Consider the following 12,424-nt stretch of genomic DNA (forward strand, 5'->3'; position numbering starts at 1 on the left):
GTTGCACAGAGCCCAAGAACTGTCTTTGCAGTTTCTTGGCACAGTTATTGTTGCTCTCTTTTGTGAACTTGTTGCCCTTCTGGGAAAGACATTGCAGCCCTGGGAATTTTTTAGTGCCATGTAAGAGATGTTACAGAAGCTGAACAGTCCTGTTTGATCTCATCTCACTTTAAATCTCATCTGCTATGGTAGTGGTAGTGGTAGTGGTAGTCATAATCGTAGTCATAGTAGTTGATGATACTTTAGCAGGTTTTCTCAACTTTAAATGAAGAAAGGGAAAGAGAAATGTGCCTTGATTGATTCCTATATGTGCACTGAAGTTTTTTGTCACTGGAGACTTTCTCTGGATTTAAGGGAAGGTATTGAATGGTGCTGCTTTTTTAATGTGAAGAAATAGATGTCTATGTAAGCCCAAATGTAGTCTCTTTTCCTCGTTTTTTGTGAAATCCTGTGAATTGAGTCTCTTGTTATTCTTATTTCTAGGGTTGCTGGCCACCCATTGGCACAGAATGAACGTTGTCTTCACATGTTTTTACAAGATGAAATAATAGATAAAAGTTATACTCCATCCAAAATCAGACATGCCTGAATGCTGTAAAAAATCTATGTAAAAATAAACAAAACTATTACCATGAATATTAGTGATTCATACGCACCGGTGAAGAGGTTCTCGCTAATTTTAGCATGCTGCACAGAAACAGGCCAATAAGCCTCCAGTATACTAACACTCATTATGATGCTCAGTTTTGCTTTGTTTTGGCAGTTAAAACAAATTCATTTGCTTTAGCAAAAATTCCTCTTTCTACCTTTTAAAAAAATAGCTCGAGTGCTGTTTTAATTCGGTGCACACTACTCGTCTCCCTCTATCTGCTGTGTCCCGACTAAAGTTACTGACTTGGCCTTACTGGAATTTGCAGTTTTCTGTGTCACATCTGCTTCTTGTGTATGATTGACTAAAATGTTTCTCACGCTCTTTTTGATATGCAGTGTCACCTGTTCTAATTTATGTGTAGAAGCACTAGGCAGTTGTTTTCCAGTACCCCACATGTGAGAGAAACACTTGTGTGCAGAAAGTATCTTCCTTCAGGCTTGTAAAACACTTTCTATGGAAGACTAATGAGGGAAATCTTTATATTCTGTATAAAAAACAATCAAATTTATATACTAAAATCATTTGTCTAAAAATTTAAGTTGTTTTGAAATAAAAATGAAAATACATTTCTAATGTGTATTGATTGTTACTTTGCTTCAGGCCTTTCTTCCTTTATGGTTTTATTACTTCATTTGTTGGGAGGGATTGTTTACTAGTTATATATTCTCCTGTAACTTCACTTCTCTTTTAAAAAAAAAGTGATATCAGATACACTGCTGCCTCCGAATGGGGTAACTTTTAAAAACAGCAGTGCTTTAAAGAAGCACTGCCTTTTAAGGTTTATTGAATAATTTATGAAATGCTTATTTGCAAAATACTATGTAACCTCAAGTCATTGTTAAAATAAACCTTTGAGTTAGGCATAGTGCATCTTTTTTTTTTCCATTTTATTCCAGCTAATTTGAGTAACTTATCTGAACTACATTCCATAGTCACAGTATTTTTTCCTGTATCTGATAAGCCATGTTCCGTCCATAGTTACAATATTTGGGCAGCAAAACATAGTAGCAGTCTGCATAAACTGAGGAAAGCTGTGGACAAAAAAATGATACTGTTGAAAACTGTGCCCTGGCCAGTTCACAACAGGCATAAGAAGCTCCTGTTTGTATATCAGCAAAATTTTGGAGAAGAGAGAACTCCAGGATCCCTTTGGTCATTAGGGAGTATTTACGTGAACTAGATGATTAAGTAGATATTCTGTAATAATGAGATACATCAGTATATGAAGTCTATATAAGGAGCAAGTTGGCCCAAAAAGTGCAAGAGGCTTATCCCTCCCTCAAAAAAAGCTGAGTCAAATATAGATAAATATCACTAAAGGATACTAATTTCCTTGTAGAGGGTCTTTGGGGAATCCATTAAACTGGGATGTATCCCTTGCCATATTAGAAACCTCAGCAATGGAATTGCTTTGGAATTTTGTGGCATCTGTCGCTATTACCAGGCACTTGATTGATTGCAAGTGGAATGCTGCTTGGAACAAGCTGTTGAACCCCTTTAACTTAAATAAGTTTTTCACTGTTTTGATTTTAAAAAATGACTAAGGGATATCAGTTGTGGGTTTATAAAACAGTGGGGTATTCTTGAGTAAGTTGCTTTATTAGAGCACTTTGGAAAGAGTGTTGATATGGTTGGACTTGACTCTATAGAGGTGTATCAATGTCATTTCCATTATGACCCTGAAATACTCACACCCCTGAAAATATACCACAAAGTCCTTTAAAGTCAATTTTGGGTTTTCAGAATATAACAAAAATAGCTGGATTTGGCATCAGAGGAACTGGGGTTAAATCCTAGCTCTGCTACATTCTGTACTTCAGCTATAAAATGAGAAGGGTTAGATTAGGTTATTCCTGTGTTCTCTTCCAACTCTAAGTTGCTATTAACTATCTTCCTTGGTTTCTCCTTTTGTGCATCTAAAATCCAAGCAAAAGTAGTATCTACAGAGGAAATGTACATAATGATGAAAGGTTGGCTTAACTTGAAGTATGCTTTTGTCAGCACTATTTCCACACTTGAAAGTAATGGGTTATTAATGGAACCATACCTAAAAGGGGTTGTTCTTAACTGGGGGCGGAATGTGATTTTTGTCATAATCTTTCCTATTTGGCATCATTAAATGGACTGTAAAACCTAGTTTCAGATTAGGTTTCATTTGTGATTTCTCAGATTGGGAGGTGGTCTTTTATCCACAGCCATTACGCCAAAGTCTACAGGATTATGGTGGAGGGTGGACTGCTATCTTCAGTTTTTCCCCTTCTCTCCCTCTTAAGCATTTTTAAGGTGTGTAGAGAAATTGCTTGATGCTGAGCAGCTTCCAAGTGCCAATTCAAGCCCAAATGCATGTGGACTGTCTGGTGTGACACATTGGAGGGTCATGGGATTAATGTGTGACTTAGTTCTAATTTTTTATTTTTCTTCTTAAAAACAGCAGTTGTCCTCAATAACACTTTAGAAAAAACCCTCAGTCCCCCAATTTGATGATGCAATGGAAAGAACAATGAATTTGAAGTCAGAGAACCTGGGATCAGATCCCAACTCTGCCACTGATAATCTATGTGAACTACTACAAATTGCTTAATCTTTTTGGGGGCTCCTATGAGAATCATGAGTGAAAGCCTCAAGTCTTCAACTGATGGTAACATGCATTCTTGTACCAGGTGTGGTACAATGGTCTGAATGATAGGGTTAATGTAAAGAGAAGCATAAAGTGTACCTGTAATAGCTCATAAGTGATACCTGCCAAGCAGAAGAAGGCAACTGATAGGAGAAAAAGGTTCCTAGAAAGACCTTTAAATCATTCACAGAAATATCTGAAATATACCCCTTCCAAAGCATGACCACATGGAATAATTTAGAGGAAATGGTATGGGGTAGTGAAATATAGTATATTTGGCACTGAGGGGGTTCTGCAGTCTATGCCAACCCTTGTACTACTTGAACTTTAAGAAAAAAATACAAACGCTTTTTTTCCCTTAATTTTTTCAGTGAGCAAAAATGGATTTTTCTCTCCTTGCCAACCTCCCCAATTGAGAAGAAAAAAAAGAAAAATCCCTTTTAACAAACATGCAAAGGAAGAGCTGCAAAATATTCATGACCACTTGAAAAAGTGTCCCAAATCACTAGACCAAAACAACCCTGAGGTTTCGCTTCACCCTCTGCAAGTGGACAAAAATGGCGACAGTCGACGTTGAAGGAATTGTGGAAAGATAGGCACATTAATACACTGTTGGTGGAGCTGTGAATGGCACAACCATTTTTGGAAAGCACTTTGGAATTAATGCACATAAAATGACTAAAATGCCCATACCCTTTGGACCAGATACTCCATTATGGGGCTTGTACCCCAAGGAAGATAAGAAAACTGCCCCCATTTACTTCAGATATATTTAGAGCAGCATTCTGTGATGGCCAAGAGTTGAAAGCAAAATAGATGCCCATCAGTTGGGAAATGGCTGAATTGTGGTACATGAAATGTAATGGAATATTACTGTGCAGTAAGAAATGATGTATGTAGTGAATAGAGAAGCATGGAAAGATCTACATGAAATGCAGATTGAAGCATGCAGAGCCAAGAAAACAATCTATACAGTGTTATAGATAATATATACAAAGAGGATGAACAACACACCAAAGAAAAATCAAAAGTGAATGTAACAAAGTTATACAGATCAAACAGTACACAGCCGAGAACAAAAGAAAAGTCAGAAGGAAGTCCAGAAAAGCAGTGTTTGGAAAACGATGTGTAGTGTTTATTACATAGTTTTTCACAAAAGTAAACTGTGAAAGGGAGATTCATAGTTTTATTTTGAATCCTCTCTTTATATCGTGCTGTGTAAGTGAAACTTGTGTTTTTGTATATAAGTTCCAAATAAATAAAATTATTTTTTTTAAAAGATCAAGCAGGACTAAAATGAGATATGAGAAGACACTCTCAGCCTACCCTTGTGGAGGTGTTAGACACTGCACACGTTTTCAGATTTTTTTGAAAGTATTGATCTGGTTGCGCTGACTTCTTTTTCCTCTCTCAAAAAATATTTATCATATGGGATGACTCTCTGGGATAGGGGAGGGTAGGGATACATGGATAACTGCTGACGTAAGAAACGGAAAATATCAATTAAAGCTCACTTAAAAAAAAACAACACATGCATAGTTAAGCAAAGCAAATTCTTGCATTGGCCAAAGCATGTCAAATTCCACATCCTCAGTGTTGTGCACGACTAGTTCACTCGGCTACAGAGCCTACCTAGGACCTAGGATTTCCCAATCACCTGAAGAATCAAGACCAGCTTGATCTTTCACTCTGAGCACTCATTGATGAGGCGGGAGAAAAGATGGCAGCAACTCTGTTTATTTTTAGCAAAGCACTTATATAGTAAAATAACAGGAACTCTTTCTCAAGTTACAATGACATATAACCCATGCTGTGCTCAAGGACAGTGCATGCACAGTCCGTGCACTTACCTACCACCAATCACAAATACACTGTTAATGACTAATGAGTAACTAGGGAAGTTAGAGATACATAGAATGGAGCTCCGAACCAGGTGACCTTTGCTCATAGATCGATAACCCGAGAGGGGCCTCCGCCCATCACTGAGACCTCATGAACAGCCTGTGGCCCTCTACATCCTTACAGATCCCCAACACCTCAGGTCATCACCTCTCAGGACATGGGCAGCATGTTTCATCATTGGCTTTCTGGAATCGTGGTTCCACATTGTGTGGGGCAGAGTTCTTAAGTCTTTTCAAAGTTATTAGTGTTGTTACTGTACAAATTGTTCTGCCCATTTCATGTTGGATCAGTTCAGGTCTTCTCAGGTTTCACCAAAACTCGCTTTCATCATTATGACATAATATTATTCCATCATATTCATATGCCATAATTTGTTCAACCTTTCCCCAATTGATGGAAACCTGCTTGGTTTCTAGTTCTTGACTACTAGAAAGAGAGCTGCTATAAATATTTTTGTATGCATAGGTCCTTTTGCTCTTTAAAATTTTTTTAAAATTTTATTTCTTTTATAATTATTTATCTCCAACCCCCAACTACTTTGGAAGGAAAAACAAAAAGGAGAACAAATTCCCATGTAACAAATATGCACAGTCAGGCAAAACATTCTGTCATTGGCTGTGCTAAAAATAACTAAATAAGCAAATAAATTAATGAATAAATAAATGCATCTCTCATTTTGTACACTGAATCTATCACCTTTCTGTCAGGAGGTAAATGGCTTGTTTAATCATTGGCCCTCTGGAATAATAGATGATCATAATTACAGCTTTCAAAGTTGTTTATCATTATAGTGTCGTTATTGTATAAATTGAGATATAGGCCTAGTAGTTGACCTGGCTTCCTAATCTGCATATCCAGGCAGCAGTAAGGGTTTGGTTCACATGCTGTCATATTTTGCAAGCCGTATTTCAGGACTATGTTAACCTTAAAAAAAAGTGCATAGTACAGACTTACATATGTGCATGAATGTATATATGTATATGTGTGTATATTTATAGATGACTATGTATATGTGTATATACATATATTCATGCTTTATTGTAGCCTTTTTTACAGAGGTGGGGGGAAGGAGGGAAAAAATAAAGTAAAAAGTACACAGCAGAGAACAAAAGAAAACCTAGAAGGAAGCAAAGAAAAGCTGGGCAGCTTTGAAAATAATATGTAGGATTTATTATATAGGTTTTCTTGAAATGGAAACATTGTTTTCTGTTGAATCCTCTCTTGTGGTCTGCTGTGTACATAGCGATGTGTTGGGTTTTTTTCCTATTCTCATTGTGTACTTAAATGTAGAATAATAAAAAAATTTACAAAAAAAGAAAAAAACTGATCAAGATTACCATGTCGAATACCATTTTAAAGTGATACTAGGCTGCTAGTGTATTGATAGTGGAGGAAAGCTGGAATCGTGTTAGGACTTGTCTTCCATTTCACAGAATCTCAACCTTAGAAAGGACCTCAGAGAGAAGCTAGTTCAAGCCATAGCTGAAAAGGAATCTCCTCATATGTGCCCATCCAGTCTTGGCTTGAAGATACTTAGTGAGAAGGAAACCATTAGCTCTTGGGCTGTTTCAATTGAAGTACTCTAGTTTTATCTCTGTTTATCCATAGCTTGGGTTTGCCTTTTCTGAACCTCCCATCTACTGCTCCTTTTTCTGTCCTCCGGCACTGAGCAGAACAAATAAGTCACACCTCCCCTCTCATGAGCTTGCTAAGTTGATTTTTGGACTCAAGTGTAAGAATTTATATTTACCTCTATTCAAGTATTAGATTTGGTTCCATGTTACAACTTTCTGAGAACTGTTTGAATCCGGTTAGCTATTCTTTCCTCTTTGTGTTATCACAAAATTTGATAATCATACCCTCTATGCCTATAACCATGTTACTGATAAAAATGTTAAGCAGCAAAAAGCCAAGAATTGATCCACAGGCCACTCCACTGGAGCCTCCCTTCCAAACTGGCATTGAGCCATTATTGACAACTCTTTCAATGTGTCCATTCAGCTAGATCCAAATCCATCCAACCATGTGATTGACTAGTTTATGCTTTAGACCTATTCCACAAGAAAGACTTGAAAAACTGTCCAATGTTTTGCTAAAATCTAGGTTAACTCTCTGTACCAATCCCTATGTACCAGTCTATTAACCTGTCATAAAAGCATATGAGGTTAAGTCTGGCATGCTTTGGTTTTTTGATCTCTACTTTTTCTCAGTGCTCACTATCCTGTTAATGATAGGTTCTAGAAATTTGTCAAGAATTGAAATTAAGCTTCCTGGCCTATAGTTTGCAGATTCCATCCCTTCCCCCCTCTCCACTTTATCTCCCCTCCTACCCATCCCACATACTTTTTTGTGCTTGACGCTTAGTATTAATAAATACTTGATTGACAGGTTGCCTATTTTGCTAGCTACTAGCTTTCCCTTTTGCTCTCCATAGGTTCTTTTGAACCTTTTAGCAACACTTTTTGTGGTAGCAAAGAGCTGGAAAGAAAGTAGATATCTATTGATTGATGAATAGCTAAACAAATTGTGGAACATGAATATTGTGGAATATTATTACACTATAAGAAATGGTGAATGAGGGGCCAGCTAGGTGGCACAGTGGATAGAACTCCAGCCTTGGAGTCAGGAGGACCTGAGTTCAAATCTGGCCTCAGAGACTTGATACTTACTAGCTGTGTGACCCTAGGCAAGTCACTTAACCCCATTGCCTAGCCAATAAATAAATAAACAAACAAACAAGTAATTACACAAATGGTGAATATGAAGAATTCAGAAAAGCATAGGAAGACTTCCACGAATGACTATAGATTGAAGTAAGCAGAAAACAATATACATAAAAACCCAAACATGTAAATAGAAAGAACAATAACCAAACAAAATCCTAAATACTATGAAATTATAATGACCAGGAAGCTTCTCCTGGAGAATTGTGAAATGCATCTTCTTCCCTTCTGTGAAGAGATGAAATGACTATGGATGTGCAATAATGCATATGCTGTTAAACTTGGTTGGTGTTTTAGCTGATTTGCTAAACTGCTTCCCCTCTCCCCCTTCCTCTTGTTCAGTGAGGGAGGGATATATTTGGAAAGGAAGATGATATAAAAACAAAAGTATAATTTTTTTAAAAATGTGACCCAGATGGATAAGATTTTTTTTCACTTATAAAGCCTTTATAATATATAGAGATTTCCCTCTTGGAAATAAAGTGCTTATCTGTGGAAAGTTTTCACTTTTTCTAGAGAGAAGGAAAGGCATCTCCTGAAATTTGGTTAAACTTCATTCCCCATGTGCAACTATTTGGACCAACAAAGAAGAAAGGGATTTGTTGAATTTATGGATGTTATAATTAGGTCTTGAAACCTATTAAATGGAGATAATTTTGTATTTAAGGATACAATCCTCCCCCTACTCCAACTCAATTGATGTAGTCACAGAATTTAGTCAGGGATCATAAGGTTTTAATGTGATAACTAGGTGTTAAACTAGCTATAAAATTGTTTTTTTCCTGGTGATCCCTTTATGAGCCCCTTTAATGAATCAGAAAGGGGGTCTGGATATTGGCTGAACAAATTGGTTTTACCCCTGCAGGCTTACCCCAGGTAAGCCCTGGAGGCATGGAGGCAATTGAGACAGTTGAAGAGAGAACTAGCAGACTGGGAAGAACTCAGCCCTTCACTTCCTGGAAGGGATACTTTCTCCTGACCACCATAAGTCATAGCATTAGCATCAGATTTGCTCACCCAGAAGACACCCCTTCAAGCAGTTGGAGACCTGGTTTGAGAAAGTTGGAGGCCTGCTTGAGTCAAAAGAGACACAATTTGAAGCCAAACCAAGGATACTGAGAGAAGCCCATGGTAACGGAGGGAGAATATTTTGTAACACCTGTCCTTACTATGTATAAATGACTTTGCTAAGAGTTCATTGAGCCTACTGGCTGGCGCATCAGCGGAGACTTTAATAGGGCAGTTCTACCAACTGCCTCCAGAGCCTTGAGGTGGTAACTGCCCTGTGAAAAAATAGGGTAGAAGGGGGTGCTACATGTGATCATTGGAGAGAAGGCAAACATTTAGATTAATTGATATGATAGCTCACACCTGTATAGCCTTTATATTTACAAAGAGCACTTTGTTATCTAACAATATCTAGCTATGTTATCTAATTTGATCCTTGGAATAACCTTGTGAAGTAGGTGCTATTATTATATCCCTTTTACAAAAAGGGAAACTGAGGCTGCAAAAACTTAAGTGACTTGCCTGCCCCATAGTAAGTGCTCAGTAACTGCTTGTTGACTTGACTTGGCTCATAAACTGGGCAGGATTTCAGCTCGAGTCCTCCAGACTAGCTCCTTCTCTCTTGATATGCAAAGTTAAATGTTAATTCTAATTCCTGTTGGAAGCTAATTTCATTTCTCTGCTGTCACTAAATAAATAAATAAATAAATAAATTAGAGCTTTTTATTTGGGGAACCACAGTAGTTTATTAAAAAAACACCAAAGGGGGGCAGCTAGGTGGTGCAGTGGATAGAGCACCGGCCCTGGATTCAGGAGGACCTGAGTTCAAATCCGGCCTCAGACTCATAATACTTCCTAGCTGTGTGACTCTGGGCAAGTCACTTAACCCCAATTGCCTCACTAAAAAAAAAGGGGGGGGGCAACTAGGTGGCACAGTGGATAGAGTACCAGCCCTGAAGTCAGGAGGACCTGAGTTCAAATCTGGCCTCAGACCAAACACTTGACACTTACTAGGTGTGTGACCCTGGACAAGTCACTTAACCCCAATTGCCTAAAAATAAAAAAAAGAAAAAAGAAAAAAAAACACCAAAGGAAATTGAGTACTTGTTTTATTCGTGTCTTGTTTATGTTTTTATTCTCTTCTCAAAACTGTATCAAAAGGGGCAGCTAGGTGGCAAAGCAGATAGAGCACCGACTCTGGAGTCAGGAGGACCCGAGTTCAAATCCAGCCTCAGATGCTTAACACTACCTGTGTGACTCTGGGCAAGTCACTTAACCCCAATTGCCTCACCAAAAAACAAAACAAACAAAAAACTTTTATCAAGAGGTTAGCCAGAGCTAATTGTGTCTCAAAAAGTGCATATTTCATTTGTTAGAAGTTTTTTCAGAGATATAGAGCCAATTTTTTTTTCAAGTTTATGTCAAGGGGAAATTGTGTGCATGTTGTTCATATAGAAGATGTCCTTCTCTTCCTTCTCTCCATTACCTTTAAAAGGGACTCAGCCTCATGCTGCTCCTGCATAGTGTTTAAGGCTCCTATGTGAGCTGCAGATAAGGGAATTTATTTCAAGAAGTGGAAGGGAGGTGATTCACCTTTTGGTTTGTAAATATATGAAAGTGTCTTCAAGGTCTTATCTGGTTTCTGTCGGCATTTATATTAAATGATAAATTAAAATTATAATAATTTTATGTAAAATATATAAAATTATATAATATATATAATTTATATAAAAAATAAAATAAAATTTTAAAAAGCAGTCACTGCCAGAATAGGAAGTGAATTCTTTAAATCAACAAAAATTACAAACAAACTTTTGTTAACCTTTGATTTATTAAGTGCCTTGTCTATGCAAAACATTGTTAGGCACTCTAGGGCAGCCCTGTGTCAACGATACTCTTGAGTGTGGCCCAAACTAGATTAAAGTATAATTTGGAAACATTTAACAAAATAAATAATACAAAGTAAATAAACAGTTAAAATAGATAAATGAGGAATAATAATGTTAATAAGTGGTTTTCTAAGTCAATATGTGACTCTTATGTTCGATTTAGTAGCCCAGGTGACACCATGGCTCTAGGGCACACAAAGATGAGGGGCCCTTCATTCCTGGAGCTTGCTTAATCAATCAATTAGTAAACATTGATTGAGCTCTTACTATGTGTCAGGCTTCCCCTAAGCACTGGGGATGCAAAGACAGAAGTGAATTGGTCTCTGCCCTCGAGGAGTTTACATTCCAATAGAAGAGACCACATTTAGATATACATACACACACGCATACTGTACAAGATGAATTGAAGGTAATTTAGGGATGGAGTGCCCTTGAACAGCTGGGATGTGAGGAAAATTTCCATATGGGGGTGGCCTGTGAGGTGAGTCTTGAAGAAAACCCAGAATTTCAAAAGTCAGAAATGAGGAGGGAGCGCATTCCAGACATGAGCAACAGCCAATGCAAAGACATGGAGATTGGGATATGAAACATCCTTGTAGGTTCAGAATAGCAAGTAGCCCAGAGCTTGGGGGAGTCAGTCAATAGGCCTTTGTTAAGCAGGCACTGTGCTAAGTACTAGGGAGATGCAAAGAAAGATTAAAGATAGTCCCTACTCTTAAGGAGCTCCCAGTCTAAAGGAAGTTAAGTAATAGGGTAACAAGACTAGAAAAATCAGGAAAGGTAGTTGAGGAGAAAGGATTTATACATCGACAGAAACAAATCACAATAGAGGGTAGCATCACAAGAAGCAGTGAGCCCTCTGAGAATTCAGATTCGGAGAGAAAGGGAATGGTTTAAATTTTTTTTTAATTTAATTAATTTTTTGTTACATTTTAAGTTCCAAACTGTCTCCCTTCCCACCCCACACTAGAGAAGGCCAACATTTATATGTGTGTACACACATGTATACATATGCACCTATAGATACATACATGTGTATAGTATATACATGCATGTACATATACATATATAACCATATTACGTATGCTTCTATTTATCAATTCTTTCTCTGAAAGTGGGAGTAGTTTAAATAGGAATAAGGACATACTGGCTATTTGTCAGACGCCCTTTTATGAATGAGGCCTCTCTGAAAGAAATCACAGAGAGTCTCTTTGATAATGCCACATAAAACTCACTCCATGTGCCATCTGGCAAGCATTTTGTGAACCTTAAACTGAGGTACTATTTTAATTTCTAAATCAGTGTGATTTAATGATAATGGCTCACATGTATATAGGACTTTACAATTTACATTTTGCTATGCTTGCAGTAACCCTGTTAGGAAGGTAGTGGAAGTAATAGCATCTTCATCTGAAGCTAGAAAGTCATGATTACATAGCTGGGAGGCGTCAGAGCCGGGTCTTGAACCCAGGTTTTCTGTATTTAAATCTAGTACTGGTTCTACTACCTCCTGATGTTTCTGTGCCATCGTGGGAACCACAGTTCAGTGTCCTGGGCATCAGTGCCCCCGCTCTGAGTCTCCCAACCTGCTACTAAGTAGTTAGCAACTTCAGCAGGGAGGGTCCTTCTTTAA

General features: G+C 37.7%; 1 protein-coding gene across 1 annotated transcript in view; it reads left to right on the plus strand.

Moving 5' to 3' along the window:
• The window catches only part of SNX3 (sorting nexin 3), a 37,812-nt gene extending 36,594 nt beyond the window's left edge, over positions 1-1,218 (plus strand). Inside the window, exon 4 of the mRNA XM_021008203.2 lies at positions 484-1,218. Coding sequence (XP_020863862.1) covers positions 484-589 — 106 coding nt within the window. The 3' untranslated portion in view covers positions 590-1,218. The remainder of the gene's footprint in view (positions 1-483) is intronic.
• Positions 1,219-12,424: the final 11,206 nt, after the last annotated feature.

Source organism: Phascolarctos cinereus, unplaced genomic scaffold (genome assembly GCF_003287225.1).
Source record: "Phascolarctos cinereus isolate Bilbo 61053 unplaced genomic scaffold, phaCin_HiC Scaffold_5;HRSCAF=322, whole genome shotgun sequence".
Taxonomy (NCBI): domain Eukaryota; kingdom Metazoa; phylum Chordata; class Mammalia; order Diprotodontia; family Phascolarctidae; genus Phascolarctos; species Phascolarctos cinereus.